The sequence below is a fragment of the Vulpes vulpes genome, chromosome 7 (assembly GCF_048418805.1).
Source record: "Vulpes vulpes isolate BD-2025 chromosome 7, VulVul3, whole genome shotgun sequence".
Lineage (NCBI taxonomy): Eukaryota > Metazoa > Chordata > Mammalia > Carnivora > Canidae > Vulpes > Vulpes vulpes.
Window position 1 is genome coordinate 72,908,967 of NC_132786.1, and position 23,732 is coordinate 72,932,698.

A 23,732-nucleotide genomic window follows, 5' to 3' on the forward strand; every position below is an offset into this window, starting at 1 on the left:
TGGCAGAATTTTTATAAAACCAAAAGACTATCATTTTCATTAAATTTTTTGGGTGGAGAGACTGGAAGAAAGTTTCTAGAATCTTTTGTTGAATCAAATCCTGGGGCCTGAATCAAGGTTCTTAATGTTTCCAACCTTGTAAAAGGTCGGGAAATCCAGATGTAGGCACAAGGGAGATAGTTCTTTCACCTTCTTTTCTGTGGAACCACTGTTATCAGTTCTTTCCCCTGCCGTTTAACCATTATGAGAAGGAGAAAGCACTTTCTTCTAACATTGAATCCTAGGCAGTAGGCTGTGGTCCTGAGTTTTTTTTTAGAGCCAAAGAGAGGGCCACAGAAGAATGAGCATATTTGGAAGTTCTTCCCTCTTCCCGTTTTTAGCTTAGCTCCATGCCCATTTGCTGAAGCCTATTATGAAGATTGACACAAAAGAACAAAGTGGGCATCAACTGGATTCTCAGTGACAGTTTTGGACAAAGGCTTTTTGAAGAAATAGGGTCAGGTGAATATTGGGCTTTTCAAATCCCATCTCAGTGCTTATCTGAGGACCCAGTCCTGTTTCCCTCCCTACTTTCTACATGCCTTAACCCTTTCCTCTCTCCTCTCCTTTCTCCTCCCACAGGAGGAAACCCTGAGCAGCCTGTCCAACTAGAAAATTGCTGACTGCTAGAGACTTAGTTGCTGGAATGGGCTTTGTAAACAAAATCTGCCTTTGGAAGAGAATGAGGAAACCAGGATACCTAAGTTAGCTCAGCTCATAGAGTTAAAATTATTAGCCTTAGGTGAATATGCTTGCTTTTTTATTTGGGGGTTCTGGCTTTCTTGTATTTATGTCAGGGACTTCAACCAAGTGTTGAATGACTTATTCCTCCAAACATTATAAGGTAGGTAACTTGGTAAATGAAGCAACTTAGTAACTCGTCCAAGAGTGGTGGAGCCAAGATTCAAACCTAGGCAGTTTTTTCCAAAGCCAGTCTTTAGGGACCATACAGCTTATAATTATTTCACATGCAGTAGTTAATGTTTGCCCTTGAGTTACAGAAAGATCAGAAGCAGAGTCCAGAGACAATGGAGAGAGCTTCAAACAACTAGGATAGTTCCCAGTGGACCTCGGTGTTGTGGTTGTTTTGAGCATATTTTATCTTTCTCATCAGGGACCAACCTACTTTTTCTTTTCTAGTGCTGAGGAATGTAAACAAGTTTGCTGGGCCTTGCGGGACTTCACCAGGTTGTTTCGATAGCTCACACTCCTGCACTGTGCCTGTCACCCAGGTGAGTGGTTATAGTTCCCGGCTTTTTCCCTGTCAGCAGCGCCTGGGGATGGCATAGGTTTTAGTGCCTATCATGGAACCTGTACTACAGCTAGTTAGGAAAGGACTTAACAGTTTAACACTGCTGAACAGTTAAGAAATGCAGGATCCAGGACTCCTGGATGGCTCAGCAGTTGAGCATCTGCCTTTGGCTCAGGGCATGATCCCAGAGCCTAGGATTGAGTCCCGCATTGGGCTTTCTGCATGGAGCCTGCTTCTCTTTCTGCCTATGTCTCTGCCTCTCTGTCTCTGTGTCTCATGAATAAATAAATAAAATTTAAAAAAAAAAAAAAGAGAAGAAAATCAGGACCCTGATTTGCTTTGGTCAAGGCAGCCATGATCTTGTCAGGTGCTTTTGGATACCATCTTCACCCCCATAGGAAAGTTCTTATTGTAGGAGATCTCAAAAAACATTACTCCTCTCATCCTTTACAGACACTTGAGGATGGTAAGTATGTACGTTAATAAGTATTTTTTTAATCTGGTTATTTTGGTGAAAACAGTGCTGACCTAAAGTTGACTCTAATTACATTGACACCATTCTCCTAAAACTGACCTTTCAGATTTAATGAGCAGAGATGTTTATTCTTAACACTCTTAAGTTTGTGAACTCCAAAATGCCAGGTTCTGACCAAGACAGGAGGTAGCATCTTTGGCTCCTCATCATCAGTTTTTCTCCATGTGCTTCTATGACTCCTGGTTCTAAAGCAAAGCAAGAATCTTAGCTAAGGAAAGAAAGAAGTGGGTAGTGGGATTTGGGTACCAGTTTCTTGACTGAGAGAAGAAAGGCAGCTCTTGTCCTATGCCCTCTCTTTGACGTCTTAGACATTGTCCTCCCTGGAGGCAGTTCTCAGTGGATGTGCAGCACCTCACTGGTGGCCATTAAATGTATTAGTAGTAGTAGGCACTTTTCAGCAGTGCCTTGCCACACCAGAAATTATTTCTAAATTTTATTCTTTAGCATGTAGTGATATCATTTGGGATCCTCAAGTTGTGCAGTGTCAGTAACAGCTAATGTTGGTACACATAGGCTTGTTCGTGGACAGCTGTGGATGCTCTTAGCTCACACTTATGGAACGCTGTGTGTGTGTGTGTGTGTGTGTGCACGCCAGGTACTATTCTAAGTGCTAAGATCATCCTCAGGTGGTTCTCTGGCTTAGTTACCATTATTGTTCCCATGGTACAAGGGAATAGAGGTTCCAGCGTGTTAAGCGATTTGCTTGATTTCACAGTGAGTAATTGATAGAGCCACAATTCAAACACTGATATTCTGGTGGTAGAGTCCTCACTTTTAACCACTCTACTTCATACTTCCACGTAGTACCATTTTCATACAGACTAAATCAGTGGTTTTTAAACTTTTGTTAGTAGACAAAGTCTTCCTTCAGCATAAACTCTTACATGAAACACACCAGAATTTAGACTAAAGTAGAGATTTTCTGGTTGGTTTAAGGTGGGTAGCCTAGACCTGCTGGCTCACTCTTTACCCCCAACATATCATCCCTAGTTTTACAACACTCAGAAGAGGACTGCAGGTAGTATCACTATAGCGGTAGCCCTCTTGAAATCACAAGAAAAAAAAATCCAACTTTCTTTTTTTCACTGAGTTCTTATGGCAGAAGCCAGAATGAGGTACCTAAGCAAATAATAAGCTTCTTATAAAGTCAAGGTAGAAATTTTCCTATCTCCTGAACCACAGTTATTGACTGTTTTGTCTCTTTTGTCAGGAATGTCTTTTAATTAGAAGACAGGAAGAAAAAAAAAACCAGACTGTGTCCCACAATCAGAAACCTCCATTGTGGCAGAGGGGCCTTCACCGCCACCACGGCGTTCCGCCAGACAGGGAGAGACTCCAGCCTTCAGAGGCCATCCTGAGGAGTTCCTGTTTGGGGGTGTGAGGGAAAATCAGCGCGGTTTAAAAAAAAGATGGCTGCGGGCCTGTCCGGCGTGGTGGGAGGGGAGCTGGTTTCCTGGTGAACTTGTTTCAAAAGGAAAAATAATTTTAAAGAAATAAAAAAGGAAAAAAAGGAAAACTAAACTGGAACCAGAACTGAAACGTTCACTTGGTAGCAGTGACATGCACACACACGTACCTAAACACATGCTAACATGCATGTGCACACAATAAAATAAAAGTACAAATTTTTGTGAAACAGAAACCTTTACTTAGGGAAAATGGGAATTCAGACGAAATTGCTGCAATTGAAAGAAAAGGGTCAGGATCATCTTTTAAGGTTTTCTATTGTTTTTACCTCTTTCTCCCACCCTTCTTTCCCTTTCTCCTCTCTCTTTTAATGAAAATGAGTGGAAATTTCCTCCCACTCTCCCCAGCATTTCTTCCCACCTCTAGAGTTATTCAGACAAGGAGGAGCCTGTTTGTTTTATATCATGGTCACATCAGTGATACCAGGACCTGCCAGGGCCAAAATTCATGTATATTCCCAGCCCTGACCCTATCCAATCTCTTAAATCCATTTCTGATCTTCATTGGGTTGTCATCAGCCTTGGAGAAAAGAGCCAAAATTAGGGTGAGTGGGATACAAATGTATATTCTAAGTTTTAGTTTTTTTAAGATTTTTGTGGGGGTTTTTTAGTTAATTTGTCACCCCCAGACATGAGAGAGGACAAAAAAGAGGGTGGGCATATGGGGGAAAGTGTTTACAGGGCTAACTGTATTTTACTAAAAAAAAAAATGTGGAAATTATTTGACTTCATTGAGGGGTGAGGCGGGAGAGGGAAGCCCAAAGCAGATCTTAATGTTTTAAAGGAGTTGCAGCCCTGCACAGGTGTTAGCTATGAGGGCACTGTTCTGTCTGGTGTTGTAGCCATCGCAAGAACAAATCAACAGCAACAAAAAAAAAAAAAAGAAAAAAGAAAAAACAATAAATTTTTAAAATTTAATCAGTGTTTGTTTTTCCTCTTTTCACTACCTCATAGCTCTGAAATGATACAGCTGGACTGCGTGAGTGAGCAGTCTTAGCCCTTACCTGGGAGATGGCTGTGGATCAAGTTTATAAACAGCAGGCCCCTGCCCTTGATGCCACGGATACTTCATATTTCAGAAATGGCTCCTGCATCTTTTATTCTTTCTTCTATCATCCTAAAACTCCTTGTGCTACACTTTATTCTTTCATATAGCCTCAGGAGCCAAGAGAATGGGTCCCTACACATGTTAAACAAAAATGCGGCACATATATTCTCTACAAAGCCACCCAAGTAGATTCCTAACCCACTGATTCCTAACACACTGACTATGGTATTTGGTCTTTGAAAAAAAGAAACTTGTATTGCACTATAATTGACACAGGATAAGCTGCACATATTTCAGTTAAACAGTTTGATAAGCTTTGACATAGGATACACCCATGAAACCATTAACACAATCAAGATAGTGAACATACCTTTACTCCCAAAAGTTTCCTCATGCCTCTTACATCCTCCAGTAGCTACTAATCAGCTTTCTGTCACTATGGATTAGTTTGCATTTTCTTTAGTTTTATATAAATAGGATCACATAGTATGTTAAAGCAGTTGGGTTTTGAGCTAATAAGTTTGACTGCAGAGCTCTATATAGTGTTTGTAATCAGTAAAACTGAACCTTCCTGCATAACCTCAGTTGTACTCAGAGTTTGACTTAGACAGGATTTTAGACCGTACACATCTAAAAATCCACCCACCCTTCAGCTAGCTTCCTCCTGGAAAGCAGAGCCAGCCAGCTGAGTGCTTATGGAGCCCCACTGACTCATCAACCTGGAAGGCTGGCCCTCCTCCTGTCGCAGCCCTAGAGATGGAAGGCAGGTGCTAGGGGAAAGGGCCAGCTGATGCCAGAAACAGGGTCTGGTAGAAGAGCATGGAAGCAGATGGTACTGGAAAAAGTAAGCTGAATCTGTTTTTAATATTTATTAATTAAAAAATACATAAAATTCCATTTCTACCCCAAGGAGGTAGCTGCTGGCCTTAAGGATCCGGTATGATACCTAAGTGCCTTTCTCAGGAAGGAGAGAGATGTGAAGAAGTGAGGCCCAAACTAGGGAACCCCACAACCTGATCAGGCCCATCCCTGCTGAGGCAGCATGGCCCATAGCACTTGGCTCTTCTGGCCACAGGAATTGGGGCAACCACAAGAGTGGGCCACTCTGAGACCGTTCCCTCTCAACGAGCCCCCCAGGGGTGGTGGGGGAGTTACTTCTCTGCTTCCTGGGGCTTATGGCTGAGTTCCTCCAGAGTGAGCAGAGTAGAGGCACGTACAGGGAGACAGCCCTCAAAGCAAAACTGGCTTCCAGCTTCCCTCAGATGCTACGGGAAAAAGCCTGGAACTTGGACCTCTCTTCCCTCTCCCTTCTCCGTGCAAATCCAGTCCAGGACACCCAGATAGTGGGCCCCGTAGCCAGTCAGATGCCCACTGGGGCCATCACCCTTCACATGAGCCCACACCCCCAGGTGGGAAGCTGTGCCAATGTCCGTCTGCATGCAGTCTCATTGTTGCATGCCAACTGAGTGCATGGGCCAGGCCCCCTGGCCAGCACTGAGGCCTGCCACAGCGGGGGCCTGGGCCACAGGCTGCAACCGCTGCTGGGACTGCCAGAGGTGATGGAGCTCCTTGAACTGCTCTACCATGCGGTCTTTGAGGTCTGGGTTTGAGATCTGTAGCCGGATACTATCAGCTGACCAAGAAAGCTCCCCTGAGAACATCTCCAGCAACAGCCGAGCTGCTACAGGCACCACCTGTAGCAAAGGCAAAGACAAAAACAGTCAAATCCAGTTGTGCCTGAGGCATCCACCAGAGGGCAGGTGGTGGACTGCATCCACCAGGAAGAAGAAGGGGCACCAATTTCTACTTCATACAAAGGCTGCTGATGTGTGGGCAGCCTCCGGCCTTGATTATCTCTGGCCACTGAGCTCCCACTGCTCAGAGAGCCCTGGGCCTCTACCTGGGGCAAGGGCTGATCCCCAGGATTCCCCAATATTCAAACCAAAGCAGAGTAGGGGGTGAGATGGCGGTATACCTGTACAGTGATGAGCTTCTTCTCTCGGGGTTTGCGGTCAGGCCACTCCTCCCCAAAGCAGAAGAAGATCTCAAATGGCGGTGGGGTGTTAGTCTGGCCCTTCTGGAACAGGATGAGCTCTGCAGCAAGATCAAGACCCTTAGAGGCTAGAACCATGCCCCTGGATGAGAGAAAGCCAGGAGGAACACGATGTGGGTCCCTCACCATTGAGAAAATGCTCCAGGCTGAAAAGCTTGGTTTTGACCTCCCGCTGGATGGGGTTGGGGTGTGAGCCGTGGGCCGAGGCACAGGGCCCGCTCCAGAACACCTTGCACTGGCACAGGCGGATGGCATACAGATCTTGGCCCTGCAGCTGGAGTATGAGGCCGCGGTCCAGGACATCCAGCAGCTGGTTTGTGTAGAAGCGCTGCTTGTCGCTGGGGATGTCCTCAGGGCTGGGGAAGCGCACTTGCTCCAGGCTCACAGGGCCGAAGAGCTCTACCTGGTCCTGGGTGGGCTCCAGCTGACTGTAGAAGAGCCGGCACCCCTGGGGGTTGCTGATGGTGAGGGCACGGGGTGGCCGCCCCCGGTACTGGAACTTGATCTCCAGGTCCGTCACTGTGGGGCAGAGGGCAGTCCCGCCCAGGCCATGAGCCCCACGCCTCCTCATTCTGTAGCCCACTGACTTGCTCTGTCCCCTGCCCAGTGGCCAGACCATCCTGTCAGCAATCCCAGTTGCCGCCCCCCACCCTGCCCCCAACCCAAGGAGGGACTGGCTTGAGCATCTTTGCTCTTCATCCTCCACCTTTCTGGCAAACCAACCCCCCAGCGCTGCTTTACCCACCCAGCCCTCCTGTGGGTCCTTACGGGGCAGCATGTGGGGGCTGATTAGCAGGTCGGGCAGGAGTTGTTCGCCTGTGGGGGGCAGGCTGGCAGCCAGGGGCCCAGGCTGCAGACTCGGCAGGACTTCAGGGAGAAGCTCCCCAAAGCCAGCAGGGTTGCCAGGGGTGGGGCCCAGCAGGCTGGGGTCTGGTGCAGGAGGGCCCAGCACCACAGGCGGCTGGAGGGTGGGCGGCCACTTGACATCCTCTTTGGGTAAAGAATAGGGTGCCATGGGGGGGCCAGGTTGCACTGCTTCTACAGAGGGTGGGGGCAGGCAGAGCTTTAATGCCACTTCTGGAAACTTCCCCCTAGGCCCACCTACTCCCAGTCCTGGGCCTCCCCCCAGCCTCCCTTCAGCCCCCTCCCAGGTACCTATGGTACCTGCAGCCTCTACTTCTACTAGGCCCCCAACCACACCACCTCCCGGCCCCACCTGTGATGCTCAGGCTTGGTAACATCCTCTGGAGCTGAAGGGAAGACCCAGGCAGAAGAGGGAATAGGCCAGAGAGAGAGAAGGGAGGACAGGTTAAGAATTGATCTGAAGCTAAAGAAACACATGAGAACAACAGGCAATTCCCCGGTGCTCAGCTCTACAAGGCCAGAGTCCGCCTTCCATCCCAGCTCTGCCCTCCCAGGCGGCTCCATGAGCTCTCACTGCAGGTAGCGGTCCCTACTCAGCCCCAGCTCCTGTGCGGGTGTGTCAGACAACATGTGGGCGTGTTTTGTGCCAACAAAGCCCTAAGGGAGTTCAGGGCAGTGACTGTGTCTTAGCCTCAGAACCCCAAGAAGAAACTCAACAGCAGAGCTACTAAAAAGGCTGCAGGAGCCTGGAGGAAGGACCACGGAATCCTAAAGCAGAGCATGCAGCAGAGAGGTCCCAACAAGGCTCACCACGTCAGTGCAGGCCGACGCTGCCAGGAATGGCCCCGAGCTCATGTCTTCCTCTTCTTCCTCCTCCTCCTCTCCCGCACCAAAAGTGTAATCCTCACTAGGCTGGGACTCTGTAGAGTAGGGAGAGAAAATAAAGGGAGTCAGTGGAGGAGGAGGAGGAAGGCCACCAGGGCTCCACGGGGCAGCTCCTGCTGTGGTTCTTCCTCACCCACAGTGGCCCCCACAGTGAGGTGAAACCCCACATAGCTGCCAGGAATCACTGGGGACCTCCCTGACCCCATGGCACTAAGCTTCTTAAGTCACTAGACCTACACTCCCTGTAGCCAAGAGCCACAAACAGGGCAAACTGAGGAAGGTAGACATGGAGCCTGGTCTCTGCCAAGTCATTCCCGACCTCATAAGTGGCCCCATGGCAGGCCACTCATGGGAACTTGGGGTGTTAGGACCTGGAAGCAGGTCCCTGAGCACTGCACGCTGGAGGGACCCTGGGCCTTCCCGAACAGCTTCCTAGGTGGCCCACCTAGGGTCGGGCCTGATACCTGCGGGAGCGGAGCCATTAGAGCAGACCTCGTAGATCTTGTAGGGCTGAGGCGGCATGTCCCGGGGTCCATCATAGATGAGGCGGAAGTCACGGCTCTTGTTAAGGGCACAGCGCAGGTTGGCCTTCCACTTGGCTGGGTCCGCCTCGTCCACCCCCTCGGTGTACTTTCCTGTCTCCTTGGCCCAGGCCTGAGGCAGGAAGAAAAGATAGGCCACCACCGAGAACCACCCTCAGCAATGCCCCAGCCCCTCCTCGCCTATGGAAGTCACTGCTGAGCGTGAGAAGTTCAGGGACACACGGAGCCCCAGAGCATCTCTCTGCGAGGTAGGAGACTGGGAGACGGGCCTGCAATCCTCCCCAGTCTCCTCAGGGCTCCGACAAACTACAGGAAACCTACGTGCTTTGAAAGGCATTTCATCAGCCACTCCTGGGAGGGTAAATAGATAAAATCTCCGAGCAAGACGGTGTAACATGGAAGGTAAGAGCACTGGATCTGGAGTGGAATTCATTTGAATCTGGAAACTGCCATCCACCAGCTGTGGGCCAAGAGCATGTCACTCTGCCTCTTTTTGCTGTATGTCTCCATCGGAGTGTCCCCTCACAGTGTGCTAGTGAAGACTCCAGAGCCCACAAAGCTTTCAGAACTGTGCCTGCACTTCGGATGGGCTCCATACACTTCAGCTGTTGGTATTATTTTTGAGGGTAAGTTGGCTGATGTCAGGATTCCAAATATTCTCCCCCCCCCCACTTTTTTTTTTAAAGATTTTATTTATTTATTCATGAGAGACACACACACAGAGAGAGAGAGAGAGAGGCAGAGACACAGGTAGAGGGAGAAGCAGGCTCCATGCAGGGAGCCCGATGTGGGACTTGATCCCAGGACTCCAGGATCGTGCCCTGGACCAAAGGCAGGCATCAAACCGCTGAGCCACCCAGGGATCCCCTATTTCTCCCCTTTAACCTAGTAATTTAACTTCTAGGAGTTTATCCTGGGGATACAGAAGCATCCACATAAAATTCTGCACATACAAGGTTATTCACTGCAGCACTATTTGTAAAAGCAGAAGACCCCAAATAAATAAATGCCCATCAATGGGACCTGATTAAATTATGGCCAATCCTTAGAATGGAATACTGGGTAGCAAGAAAAAAAAAGGAGGTGCTTTTGATATACTGAAAAGTCATAATCTTCAAGAAATATGAGGTACAGAAGGGTAACTATACAGCTGTCATTTTGTGAAAAGCAGGGAGGAAAGATAGGTACCTATTTGTGTGTATGCACAAAAATCCCTCAGGAAGGAGAAATGAGAAATTGACAATACTAATTGCCTACAGGGAGGGATTGGGTGGCTGGAGACAGAGGTGGGAGGGAGGCCTTTTTGCTGCAAACCATTGTACACTTTTTAAAATTTTGCATTGCATTACCTATTCCAAAATAAGAAACAGATTTGAAAAGAACCTTTAAAGGGTAAAATATCTACCTGCAAAGACTAAGGAAATATCTACTTGCAAAGACTATTGGAAAACATCCAAATCTTTAAAAATAAGGATTCTCTTTGACCCAGCAATGCTGAACTTTAGCAACTAACTCCAAAGAAAATCATTTATGATATCCAAAGGGTACGTAAGAGTTTAGAAGGTGTACATGGCAACAGGTCTTCAATACCGGAACACTACAAGCCAAGTGACATGTCCAAAAGCCAGGTCTGGATAACTAAACTGCTAACCCCTCCAGTGGTCACTGAAAGTGATGTGACATATATGGCAGAAGAGAGCTGGGCCTGATGTTGGGTGGAAAATACAGGATACAAAACAATATACAGTTGATTTCATTTTTTAATTTTATAGACACACATACAGAAAACTGAAAATAGAAGCAAAAAAATATCCAAAGTCGTTACCTCCTAGTGTTAACATTATGGAGGCATTTTGGGGTCTTCTTTTAGGGTATGCGCACTCCACACAGGCGCCCTGCACACGCATGTACTGACGTGTGATGAGAATGAGAAAGGAAAAGGGAGGAGGAGGAAGGTCTCCTGTGGGGGGGGGAGGGGCTTCTGTCCCCACCTTGCTCTGGGAACAGGTTAAAAAAAAAGGCACAGCTGTGGGAATGCCTGCATCCCCTTAGTCCAAGCCTGGGGTCACCTGCAGCAGGGCAGCTGGGACAGTGGTCAGTTTGGTATATGGGGGATCCTCTTCTGGGGGGGTGCCTCTGAAGTCCAGGCAGTAACCCCCATCCAGAGCTTACCTTGAAGATGGTATTATCCCCCTCCTGGCTGGGGCCGTGTCGCGTGGCATGGCGCCAGGGGATGCAGAAGAATTTCCTTTCCCCATTGACCCACTGAAGCCCTGGGTACTGGCAGCTGTTCACCTGGGCCACCAGCCAGGGCTTCAGTCGCACGCGGCGCGGAGGAGGGGGTGCCCTGGGGGCAGGCTGGTTCATGGCCAAGGGGTCTGTGGGAGAAACCCAGAGGCGGCGCATCAGAAGCTTTGCAGATAGACGCTGCCTATGGCACAAAGACGTGGGGTGGGGGCACCCAGGGTGGGGATTGCCAAGCCAGGGGTACTGTGGCTTTCTCTTCCTCCCAGCACTGGGGGCCAGAGTGTCTCCAGCCTGCCCAGATGCTCACAGCCAATTCCCTTTTCCAACCATCAGCTTTCTTGTCACAGGGTCACTACATCTGTGCTCTGAGTTTGGGGGGGGGGGGGGCGGGGTTTACAGATACAGCGGATGCTGTGCGTGCCGCACCCAGACATGCTTTCCCAAGTGGGGCACCAGCTCCCCAGCTGCTGTGAGGCTGGAGCGGCACAAAGGCACTGAGCTGACTGAGCTGCTCACTGCCGTCTCACTCCCGGGGCTCCCTCCAGGGCCCATGTGACTGACAGGCAAGGAGAAAAAGCCAGTCTCCTTGCTTCCGTGGAGCAAACCGGTGCAACGTGTGCTCCAGAACTGCCTGCGGGCCGGGCTGAAGGCTACCTCCAGCCCATCCCACATCTTTGCTCAGCTTTCTTCCTGCCCACCCTGCTGCCCTCCCTCTCCTTGTCCCCAGGACTCCCTCCCTACAGCACCTTCGAGGAAACCTGGCGCAAGAGCAGGTCACCATGTGTGAATGGAGGGAGGGTTCCCAGCCTATCCCTCAGAACTCCCTTTCTTCCTCAGTTTTCCTCAGGGATGAAGCTTCTCTGAGGAAAGCTGGACGTCTTGAGAGAAATCCTACCAGCCATCTCAGCCCACCTCCTGCATCTCCAGGACAGCAGCCTTAAGTAAGACTTGAGAAATACCAGCCAAGTGATATACCCCAGGTGCTAGAAGATTCTGTCCTGCACCCGTTTCTCCTCCACCGGCCCTGCTCTCTCCAGGATCCTCCTCTGACTCAGAGTGGGGTGAGACCAGAGGTCAGAGGAAGGCCACTGGGGCTGTGACACAGGCAAGGGTCCAAGGTGGGGCAGGCCTGTCAGGGAAGGAATGGCTGGAGGAAATGGGGCATCCAGGTGGCGGATCGGGACAAGAGCTATCCTTAGCGTTTGTGGTACCACCGTGTGACAAAAGGACTAGGGTTTGAGTCAACACCTGAACAGCCTCCACAGAGGCAGACTAGAGACCAGGTTGAAAAAAAGAACTTTCCGAAAGCTAAAGCCATGTGACGAACAGGCTAGGCCTGGGAGCAACTGGTGTCTGAAGGTACTCAAGCTCAGGTGAGCTTCCTGGCCTGCCGTTGGGGTGAGCTTGGAGCGAGAGGCTCTCTCAGGTGTGGGCCCCATCATTCCAGGCTTGCTTGGAGCTCGGTTTCCCAAGAAATTCCCTGCCCGGTACCTTTTTGGGTTGTAGTTGTTAAGCGCCACCTCCACGCTGCTAAAAAGTCTCCATCGGGCAGGCCTCTCTTCAGAGCAGTGCCCAGATCCGGGCTGCGACAGGAAGAGTAAGAGACCCCCCGGCCCAGTCCCCAGGCCTCAAAAGACTGGTGGCTCAGTTCCCCTTTCTGAACCAAACTCCACCCAGACCCAGGGGAAATGAAAGTGGCCAGACCAGACAACTCGGAAATCTGACTCACTGTGAACATGGAAAAAATGACATTTGGGTCCCTAAGACCACATTCTTAATCCTCTACCCTGTAGCCCATTGCCCCCCATCCCTAAGCTTGCTGATGGTCATTATACATTAGCGTGGTTCACAGCAGGGGGTAGAGCCTCGCCCACTACATCAGTTTTTATAGTTCCCAGCTGCACCCTCTGCAGAGAGGCCTTGCTCCTCGAACAGACTGGTGATAGGCACCGGTAGCTGTCAATTCTGGCTAAGTGGAGGTGGACAGAGGAAAGCTCTGAAGACCCAGAGGAGAAGGCAAGCGACCCTGATGATCATCTCTCCACATGGTCAGGCCAGCAGCTGTGCGTGGGGTGGTGGAGTAGGGAGACCAGAGAGGCCTACTCCTCTGCCCAAGGCAAGGAGGAAGTCAGGGTGAGTCCTGCCACCTAGCCTGGCCCAGCAGTGCTGTTCAATACAAAGATTTTGAAATGACTCATGTCAGTAATGTACAATCCCTTTGGGCAGTCTAAGGAGTGGGGTATGGAGAAGAGGCTCCCAGGACAAGTCCAGCCAGGGCCAAGGGAGGGTGTCCAGCAGGCCAAACAAACATCTTCAGCCTCAGGTGCACCAAGACCAGGCTCAGTGTGTTTCCCAAGGAGGCTTCCTCCTGCCTGGAGGTGGGCTTAGATCTAATTCAGACTATCCTAATGCTAAGAGTTCTGAATCTCAAAGCGTTTGCACCCCATCCCTACTTTCCCTCCAGATAGAAACAGTCACCCACACTCCCAGGGGACCTCAGAAGCTATAGCACAACCTAAAAACTCCATCCTACATTCTATCCCCCCTTGCTGTGAGGACTTGATTTTTCAGGCCTGCCTTCTCAGGAGTCTGGAGACTTGGGAGTGACATTTCTGCAGCCCCCAGACCTAGGATTTGAGCTCTGAAGAGTGGGGAAAGCCAAAAGAACCTGCATCAGTTTCCATGGAAATGAGGAAAAGAGGTGTGGGCTGCTGAGGATCTGAGGAAGCCCTCATGGGTGAATTATATTAAAGTGAAGCATCTAGAGGGGCAGCTCAGGAGCTCACGCTGGGTAGGGAAGCCCCACAATTCACACCGGGACCCTAAAGTTCCAGGAGGCAACCACCTGAGGAGCCTGGAACCCCATAGGGCCCGGGGACCCCTAGGGAAGGAAGCTCTGCAGCCCCATAGTGTGAGGAGCATCAAGCCCCTTGCCACCTCTGGACTTTGATTACACTGTCTCCCTGCAAACCCCACACTAAACTCGGGGAGAAGGCAAAGGGTTCCCTACACCTGGCGTCACCCTAATCCCACACCCTCCAGGTGAGTTGACCACATCTTGAGACAAGCAGATGCCTCTCTCGGCTTCCTTCAGGGGAAAGCAGAGGTGCAGGGGGAAACCCCAAAGTAAGGCCTTTAGGCTTTAGAAAAAAAAAAAAAAAGTGGTTTCCCAATGCCTCCCTAGGCTTGACAGGAGCCAGCTGCCAGACCAGATCGTTCAAGGGAGGGCGGGGACTCTGCCCCTGGCCCCGTCGGCCTCCTGGCCTCCTCCGCGGGCCGCCTGCGTCCTGGCTGCTCCTGGTCACTTAGCCCCGCTCTGGGGGGGCGACCTGGCGGGTCGGTTCGCCTGCTCCCGGGCTCCTCCCCCTGACGGCGCCCCCCGCCTCCGCCCCGCCGCCCGCCGCCCCAGGGGCTGCCCGGGGCTGCCCAGAGACTCCTGCGGGCGGGGTGGGGTGGGGGTGGGGGGACACCTTCTACCCGCCTCGCGGCCTCTCCTTCTACTTTTAGACTCTTCCTTAAGTTCGAAGGAAGGACGTTGAGGAAAGTCCAAGAAACGCTCCGCGGTTCTTCTCTGCTCGGAGGCTCAGCGCCTCTCGCTGCTGGTCACGAGTCAGGAGGCGCCCCCCCCTTCCCACACGCTCTGCCCCCGTTCCTGCCCTTGGCCTTGAGGTCCCGGGGAGACGAGCCCTTTAAGCCTCACCGTCCTGACCGACAGCGGGATGCCTCGGGGCCCCTCTAAGACCCGAGCCCGACCGCGGCCGCCGCCGGGGCGCTCCCTCCTCGCGGTGGCTTGACGAGCCGCAGGGAGCGGAGAGCGGGGCGGGGGGCGGGGCGGGCCCCGGCGCTGCTGACCCCCCGCCGCGGCCCTCCGGGCCCTCCGGCGCTGCGGGCCCAAGGCTGCCGGGGCGGCGCACCCTCCGCCCGTCGCGCCGCAGGAAGCACGGAGGACGCCGCCCTGCAGTCGGCGCCCCCAACGCCCCGCCGCCCGGGCTCGGCCGCCTGGCGGCGCCGGACGCGACCCCCCCCCCCGCGCTCCCGCCCCGCCCCGGTTCCCCGCCCGCCGCCGGCAGGTGCCCCGAGGGCGCGGAGAGGGGCGCGGGCGGCCGCGACCTACCTGTGTGCGCTGCGCCCGCGTGGCTGCGCCCGGGAGCACCGGCCGGCGGCGGGGCCGAGCTGCGCTCTCCGCGAGCGGCGCCTCCCGCCCGCCCGGCACTTCCGCGTCGCCCGCCCCCGCCCCCGCCCCCGGGCCGCGGCCGCCGAGCCCGGGAGCGCCCGCAGCGCCCCGCCCTGCCCCTCGGGACCACCCCGGAGGCGCCCAGCCCGCAGCGCCCCGCGGCCGAGCGCCCGGCGCATCCGGCCCCGCCGGGCCCCCCTGCGGCCCCGGGCCTCCGGGCCCGCCAGGCCGACTCCTGGGCTCGCTCGGGCACCTGCAGCTGCGGAGGAGTCGTCGGCAGCCCCGCAGCCCGGCCGCACGGCGCCGCAGAGCTCGGCCGAGTCCGGGGACTCCCCCACCCTCGGCCCTCGGCGCTCGGCCCTCGGCGCTCGGCCCCTCAGCGCTCGGCCCCTCAGCGCTCGGCCCCTCGGCGGCCGCGCTCGTCGCGAGCCCGACAGCCCCGCCGCGACGGGCTTGCAGCAGGGCAGGGCCCCTCACGCCGCCCGGCCCCTCTCTGGGTCTCAGCCCTCGCACCGCCGGCCCCGGCTCTCCCTCCCTGGGCGCCCTGGGGACCTTCCAGGGCCAGTGCGTGGTCCCTCGTCCTGCGTGTCACACTCACGGCTGCTTGGACCGTCCCTCTGCCGTGCTGAGCGGTTTTCGTTTTGAGGTTCCGGCCCCAACTTCATATGCCCTGTTCCTTTCCTGGAGCATCTCCTCTTGCCTTCATAACGGCTGCTCTCTGAATTTTGTTTCAGCATCACCTCCTCTGGAAAGCCCACCTTGACTTCCTCTCCTTGGTCGGGTTTCTGAGCTCCCAAGCTCATCCTTGTTGGCCTCATTTATGAATTTTTTTTTTTTAATGTCTGATTCCCACTGCAGTCAGCTTACTCGGGGGGCTGGGGGCTCTTCTTGTCTTTTCATTTTCTCTAGTAACTTTTAATTTAAAAAATTTTTAATGAAGAGCAATTTCCAAGTTAAATTTTAGATAGCGGGATCCCTGGGTGGCCCAGCGGTTTGGCGCCTGCCTTTGGCCCAGGGCGGGATCCTGGGGACCTGGAATCGAATCCCACGTCGGGCTCCCGGTGCATGGAGCCTGCTTCTCCCTCTGCCTGTGTCTCTGCCTCTCTCTCTCTCTCTGTGACTATCATACATAAATAAATAAGAGAAAATTAAAAAAATTTTAGATAGCAACTGAAATATATTCATTTTTTCTAATATTATCAAAATACTGCCAGATTCCTGTAGAGCCCAGGGTGCCTGAATGTGTGGGTGGGGGGAGCTGTATTACTTGCCCTTTAAAGCGGGCCTGTATTTTTTTTGCAAATTCAGTGTTAGTTGATGAATCAGAACTTTGACCTTTCCCTCCTCTGCTTTTCCCTCTAGGAACACCTGAGTTGCTCTTCATTATTAATATGTATCATTACTCATTATGTGTTGTCTTTTTTTCTTCATTTCTGCATCTCCCTCTCCCTCTCCCCCAAACCTTAGTCCTAACGTAAAATGGAAATATAGTTATGTACAAGTATTTTATTATTTGTATCTGCTGAGTATTTCACTATTTCATATTTTTAAAAATTTAAAGTGTGGATGGGGAAAGTGTGGATAGTAGATTTATATTTTTCTTCTGTAAAAATGAAACTGCCATTAAGTAGAAAATGGCCACCACAAAATGGGAACACTTTCCCACCGATGCTTGATAGAAAAATATTCTACATTGGTCCAGAAAATATATCTGGAGCAAGAGCCACCAAGAGACTTCTTTTATTGTCAGATGTCCCACACAGAGTCTGAGGGACCATGAGACTCTAGGATTCTGCACCCTGCCCTCTACCCACTGCCCCTCTTGCTCAGGTGAGGTCCCAGCTCTTAGAGACTCTGAACTCTGTTAAGAGCCCTGCGGGGGGGGGGGGGGGGGACCCCTATAGGGCCTGTGTAGAGGAAGCTCACCACACTTGAGCTGGCATCCATCTCTGGTGCCAAGTGACCTTAGGCAGGTTCTATGAATCTGATTCCCTGTCTGTAAAGGGGAGAAGATGTTACCGAGCTCACAGCATTGGCAGGAGGCTCCAGTGATAGGCGCTACACAGGAGCTCTGCTCCACCGGGGCCTGCCTTGAGCAGACTGGGGGAAGTCTGAACGAAGAACCACTCTGGGCCAGAGACATGGCATAGGGAGGAAGGAGCAGGGGCTCTTCCAGGCTCTTCCAAAACAGAAGGGTCCCCATGGTGAAGCAAAAGCAAAGGGAAAGTGAGGCTACACCCAATGCCCGTGCAATCACTCCTGGTCTCTCAACCCCACCCCTGTGCCCCCAGCAGGGCCTGGCCACAAGGAAGCAGGGAGACTTGGCCTCCACAGCCCCGGACTTGTACCCAGGCCCCTCACTCCCAATGGTGAGCTAGCCCCTGCCCCCACTTCCCCTGCCTGGGGTAGCAGATTGAGGGTGTGGTGAGAAGCCCAATTCCGGTAGAGGCCAGGGTGCATGAGTGTGTGGGTGGGGGGAGCTGTATCACCAAAGGGAACTGAAAGAAGCTGAGTGTGAGTGGGTAGGGAGAGAGGACAAAGGTGCAAGAGGCAGTGGGACAAGAGCCCCCGCCCAACTCTGGACCTGCCCCTCTCAGTGCAGGCCTGAATGAGAGCTGCCTCGACCGCCCCTCCAGGAGACCCATCCCCACAGGCTCAGCCCTTGGGATTCCCCAGGCTCACCTGTCTCCTAGATACCCCTCTTTCTGGGAACTTGCTGGCTAGATGCCAGGCTCTGGAGTCTAACAGGCCTGAGTCACTCCCTGGCTCTACCACTGAGGCATTGTGTGACCTTGAGCAAACCACAGCCTCGCTGGGATCCCTATTTCCATCACTGCATAGGTTGGTGGTGAGGCCTAAATTCAGCACATCCCAGTGAGCACCTTCTATATGCTGGGATAAAACAGTGAGCAAGAGTCTGTTTGGTCTAAACCCCCCGCCCTCCTGGAGCTTCCATTCTGGGGAGGCAGATGCTTAAGTAACAGAATTAGTGGTCTTTGTGGATCATCGTGCAGGCTGAGCCCATGTGATCTGACTTAGGCTTTGACTCGGCCTCTCTGGGCTCCTGTAAGCGTGCAAGTGGTAGCTCTAGTAGGATCAATGCCCAGGAGGCCTCACTGGGACTTCCTCCCCGTTTCTTACCAGTGACTGCCACCTCCTCAGAGCTTTCCAGGGCAAGACCTGGAAGTCCCCTACTTGGCCAGCACTGTCACATGCACATCTCTAGACCTCCTGCCCCATGTTCCCCCACTTGCAGCTCCCTTTACCTCCTCACATGGCCTGAGGCCTAAGGACCTGTGCTGTCACTCCATCCATCCCAGACCTGGCTCTTTCTGCTCCCTTGGCCCTTTTAAGAGCAAAAGCTACTTCCCTTTTCCTTCATAGTCAGCACCTTTCCTTGACCTGACCACCCCCACCTCCCCACGCTGGCAACCTGGCCTACCCCTCTTGCATGGATTCTGGCTCTGAACCTCGGTCCCACAGTTCAAACAGGCCCTGGAAGTCCCAGGAGCTCCCAGAAACTCTGGTCTCTGTATCTCTTTCTCACATAAACTCTCCAATCCCGGGGTTTCACTGTTGCCTAGATTTCTCATGGGCTTGCTATGTATTTATTTATTTTAAGAGAGGACAGGGGGAGGGGAGGGGCAGAGGGAGAGTGAGAGAGAATCTTTTATTTTTCTTTTAAGATTTTATTTATTTATTCATGAGAGACACAGAGAGAAATGCAGAGACATAGGTAGAGGGAGAAGCAGGCTCCCTGCAGGGATCCCAGTGCAGGACTCGATCCCAGGACCCTGGAATCACGACCTGAGCCAAAGGCGGATGCTCAACCACTGAGCCCCTGGGGGAGAGAGAGAATCTTAAGCAGGTTCCCTGCCCAGCCAGAAATGGGGCTCCATCTCAAACCCCTGAGATCATGACCTGAGCTAAAATCAAGAGTCAGATGCTCAACTGACTGAGCCTCCCAGGTGCCTCTCTCATCAGTTCTTTATTTTTTTTTCTTTAAAAAAATTATTTTTTATTTATTTTATTTTTTTTCATCAGTTCTTTAAATAAAGGTGGTGGAGACTCTCCTCACACACCTCAGTGCCCTAACATCGTCCCCCTCGAGTAGGGCTGCCCTGCCTCCTGCTGCAGTCATCACTGGTCCTTCTGTTGACCCCTCCCCCACTCACATCCTCCTTCTAGATGCCAGGATGCCTCACCCAGGCATCCTTACACCCCCACCTCCACCCTCACTGCTGCACGCAATGATTCAAGTGCTCCCCAAATCTGCTGAGCTCAGTGTTTCACACAAACCACTTCCCTCCCCCACTCCTGGGCTCTGTCATAGAAGGGATCAGGACTCCATCCTTCCTGCCTGTGTAGAGCAAGAGGCACCTGGATAAGAAGGAAAAGAAAGAGGAGAAAACCAAGCCTTCTAGGATCCTACACTGTGAATGGCTGTTTTGTGGGGACAGAGGCCACTTGGCCTCACTGGATCCAGGTGTGGACCTCAGTGTCCTCTCTTGTCCCAAACAGACCTGGTTGAAATCCAGAGTCTGTAGATGTTCCCACCAGGGACTGGTGTCCCACTGAGGTGCACGAGGCCCACCCATTGTTGGTTGGGGTGCAGGAGGCCCTGTAGTCACAGGCACCAATGTGCTTACCAGCCAAATCCACCTCAAGCCCCTGTAGCTTAGAATCAGTGCTTGGAATCCTGCCTGGCGCAGGACTGTTGTCCCTTTGAGGTGAGAAATGAGGGAGGAATCAATTCTATCCAGGATGTCAGCTCGGCCCAAAGGCATAGGGGGGCACTCCTCTTCTCACAGCTGGACCTCAGGGTGGTGGGAAGATTACAGAAGGTCTAGGGTTGGCTCTGGGACTCTTCAAGAAGTGATCTCTGGCCTGGAGCAGCTGAAGTATGAGGTCATGGGAGGGGGGCAAAGGGGCATGATATTCATCCTACATGGCCTTTCATTACTTCACCATAGGAGGGGGATGTCCCCTGCCCCTCTTTGGCCTTCTAAGGGGCAGGTTGGGTGGGGGTTGTGAGTTGAGCATGTCCCACTTGGGGTGGAGGGAAGAGTGGGAACTCTTGGGGGCTGGTAATAGTGGGAACAGGTGCTTGGTTCCTGCCAACCAGGTATTCCTGGCCTACTATTCCCTGGGGGTCAGGCTTCTGGGGGGGCCCTGGGTGGGGTGTCCCCCAGGTTTCTCTGCTGCTCTGGTAGCTTCTGATGCCAGGGATTTAAAGTCAGAAAGCAGAATGCTCTAGGCTAAAGGATCCTGGCAGGCCTACCCTGCTCTCTTAGGCCCTCCCAGAGAAGAGGAGGCTGGCTGTCAGATCTCACTGGAGGGGCATCTGGGGAGTGGTTCTTACCAGGCCAGTGTTCTAGAACCCTGTTGTTTCACAGATCTCCAAGCCAGGAGCCAGGTAGAACTCTGATGTCCCCCCAAGTCCCTGAGCCAGGCAGACTGGCACAGAGCAACAGAGGTGCTGGTGGGTATGTGGAATTAGGAGTCTCCACTATCTGTGCCAGTCTACAGGGCCATGCATATCCTCTTTCAGCCTATCCTCCTTCCTCTTTGCTGGGGCAGCACTCCCAAAGCTGCAGGGAGGCTGGTGTGGCTTTACAGCTGATCCAGGGCCCATCGTGGGAAAAGGAAAACAAAAGAGGTACCTACTCCGACAGGAAAGAGCTCACGGGTCCTTCCTCATCGCCACCACCCATCCCCCACTCACTGCAAAGGCTTTGCTTTGCAGCAGCAGGTCACAGAATTCCCAGAAGAACTGTGCAAGGGGACAGTGAGCCCAGGGATCCTGGGGCCCACTTGGAACTTGGCCACTTGGGGAGCGAGTGTGCTCACTCCTGCATTCTTACTGTGGTTTGGGGCCCAAGGTTCAGGTGAGAGAGACAAGGGCAGTGGGTGCCGTGCAGAGGGACAGCCTATCCCAAGCTATGGAGCAGGGCCAGGAGCGGTCACCACTGGTGCTGTAGCCTCTCAAGGCTTAGGGGACATGCTGGTTCACGGCCATGTTGCAACTGGATACAGGGGGGGAGGAGGCAGGCCACGTGCCTGGCTGACCCGAGGAGCAAATGCAACCAGATCATTCTAGTGAGCCCTTAATACATGCTAGACGCTACTAAGCACTTGTCATATATTATTGCATTTAATTGTCTTGACCGGCCAACATGCAGTGGGCATTCTGAGTATCCCCCTTGACAAAGAAGCAGGCTCAGAAACAGGCTAACCTGGTGAACTTGAACAAATTACCCTGCTTACTTCTCTGTAGTCAGGATTATGCCCAGCTTGTAGAAGCACCACCCTGATCTCTGCCTTCATCCTCACACGGTGCTTCCCCTGCACTATATGCCTATGTCCAAATCTCCCCTTTGGATGAGGACATTGGTCATATTGGATTGAGGGCCACACTAATGACTTCATCTTAACTGAAATAATTACATCTGCCATGATCCTACGTCCAAATAAAGCACCATTCTGAGGGACAGGGTGGGGGGCAGGGGTTAGGACTTGAACATATGAATTTGAGGGAACACAATTCAACCCCTAACCATATTTAACATGTAACCTACTTTGCACCAAACACTGGAGTCACACTTGCTTTTCATGACAGGGAAAGGGGAGGGGGAGTCAGCAGCTGGGGGCCTCCTTCCTCCTGCTCGGGTCCCTGGAGGTCGTCTGTATAGAAAAAGTGGCCCAGAAGTGCCTGTGTGACTCAGTGGTTGAGCATCTGCCTTCAGCTCAGGGTGTGATCCCGGGGTCCTGGGATCGAGTCCCCCATCGAGGCTCCCTGGGGGGAGCCCGCCTCTCCCTCCGCCTGTGTCTCTGCCTCTCTCTCTGTGTTTCTCATGAATAAATAAAATCTTCAAAGAAAAAAAAAGAAAGAAAGAAAGAAAGAAAGAAAGAAAGAAAGAAAGAAAGAAAGAAAGAAAAGGTGGTCCGTGAGTCCAGAGAATAACTGGAGTGCCTGAGAGAGGCTGCCCACTCCCCAGCTGCCTCACCCTCTGTCCCTCAGGAACAGCCCATGAGAAACTTGTAGAATCAGAGGCACTTGGGTGATGCAGTCGGTTAAGCGTCCAACTCTTGGTTTCCGCTCAGGTCATGATCTCATGATCGAGCCCCTCTTTGGGTCTGCTTGAGATTCTCCCTCTCCCTCAGAGCCCCTGCTCATGCTCTCTTTCTCTCTCTCAAATAAATAAATCTTTAAAAAGAGAGAGAGAGAGAAAAAAAAACTGTAGTATCAGAGAACAGACTGGGGGTGAGGTGCAGGGAAGGGCTGACCACAAAGGAGCATCATGAAGTGGTGGGAAGAGTAACAATGGTGGGTACACTAAAAAGAGTGAGTTTTATCATATGGGAATGACAAAGATTTAAAAAGTGGGGTGCCGGGGATCCCTGGGTGGCTCAGCCATTTGGCGCCTGCCTTCAGCCCGGGGCACAATCCTGGAGACCCAGGATCGAGTCCCGCATTGGACTCCCTGCATGGAGCCTGCTTCTCCCTCTGTCTGTGTCTCTGCCTCTCTCTCTCTCTCTCTCTCTCTCTGTCTCTCATGAATAAATAAATAAAATCTTTAAAAAAAATTTTTTTTAAAGTGATCCAGAAGAGCCAAATTCTAAATGTCAAGTTTTGGGAACAGTTTAACAAATTTACTTAGTTTGTAGTTACTTCTTTATGCAAGCAGAAGTCAGATATATGATAAATATGTCTTAGAAAACCCTTTAAATAAATCTAACATAGGGACACCTGGGTGGCTTAGTGGTTGAGCATCTGCCTTTGGCTCAGTTGTGATCCCAGGGTCCTGGGATCGAGTCCTGCATCAGGCTCCCCACAGGAAGCCTGCTTTTCCCTCTGCCTATGTCTCTGCCTCTCTTTCTGTGTCTCTCATGAATGGATGAGTAAAATCTCACTAAATACATACATACATAAATCTAACATAAACACTCTAAATAATTTTTAAAAAGCAAAGCAAAGAAAAAGAACACATCCTTCACAGACAGGCGGGGGCGATGACTTGCCCCCACGCTCTCTGTTTCTCCCTCCCTCCAGCCTGGCTTCTTGGGGGCCTGCAACCCCTCTCCTGACCTCCTCTCAGCTCTCAAGAGGCTGACCATTGACCGACTTCTACTAAGCTCCCTGACTGTCCACGGAACCAGACACAGGGCCAACCCCCAGTATGAGTGGCTCCAGGTGACAGGTGTACACGTCAGGGTCCTGGGCAGGTGCCATCAAATGCAGGCAAGTTCACAGAGGCGTGAACAGAGTTATGAAAGGGGCAATGTCCAGGCATCCAGGGCCTAGCATCAGTGGGGAAGCCTCCAAGGGATTACCTTCCAGGACCTGTGGCTGCAGCAAGGTGTGGGGCACAGTCTGTTCCATATCCCCGCCCCTATCTCTTGTCACTGCCTCCCATTAGCCAAATCCACCCAGAATCTGAAGGCCAAGGGAGCCCCAGGCACGCAGGCTGAGGAGGTCAGCCTCCTTGGGTCATGGAGTAAGGCAGAAGAACGCAGAGGATGGATAGGGAGGGGTGGCAGGCAGAGAGAAACCAGAGCCGCTGCGAAGGGAGGGATCTGATGGGGGTGCGGGGGCACACCCTGGGGCACACGTTACCTTGGGCTTC

The 23,732-nt window shown here is 52.4% G+C and overlaps 2 protein-coding genes across 8 annotated transcripts in view; one reads left to right on the forward strand and one right to left on the reverse strand.

Moving 5' to 3' along the window:
• Positions 1 to 3,347, forward strand: part of TNPO3 (transportin 3) — an 82,866-nt gene extending 79,519 nt beyond the window's left edge. For both annotated transcript variants that reach the window (XM_026010798.2, XM_026010799.2), the window contains 2 exons: positions 1,180 to 1,271; positions 3,037 to 3,347. In XM_026010798.2, the coding sequence (XP_025866583.1) occupies positions 1,180 to 1,240 (61 nt within the window). In that variant the 3' untranslated portion in view covers positions 1,241 to 1,271; positions 3,037 to 3,347. The remainder of the gene's footprint in view (positions 1 to 1,179; positions 1,272 to 3,036) is intronic.
• A 1,849-nt stretch (positions 3,348 to 5,196) lies between these two features.
• On the reverse strand, positions 5,197 to 15,143 carry IRF5 (interferon regulatory factor 5). 6 transcript variants are annotated; one of them, XM_072764091.1, is made up of 9 exons: positions 15,046 to 15,126; positions 10,857 to 11,062; positions 8,607 to 8,796; positions 8,068 to 8,177; positions 7,610 to 7,643; positions 7,162 to 7,431; positions 6,520 to 6,912; positions 6,316 to 6,434; positions 5,197 to 6,034 (listed from the first exon to the last, which is right to left on the reverse strand). In XM_072764091.1, exons 2-9 carry the CDS (start codon positions 11,049 to 11,051, stop codon positions 5,786 to 5,788), a joined length of 1,560 nt encoding a protein of 519 aa, XP_072620192.1. In that variant the 5' UTR covers positions 11,052 to 11,062; positions 15,046 to 15,126; the 3' UTR covers positions 5,197 to 5,785. The 6 variants fall into 6 exon arrangements, with proteins under 6 accessions (XP_072620192.1, XP_072620191.1, XP_072620188.1 ...); XM_072764090.1 differs by lacking the exon at positions 15,046 to 15,126 and adding an exon at positions 14,632 to 14,783; XM_072764087.1 differs by lacking the exon at positions 15,046 to 15,126 and adding an exon at positions 12,423 to 12,747.
• Positions 15,144 to 23,732: the final 8,589 nt, after the last annotated feature.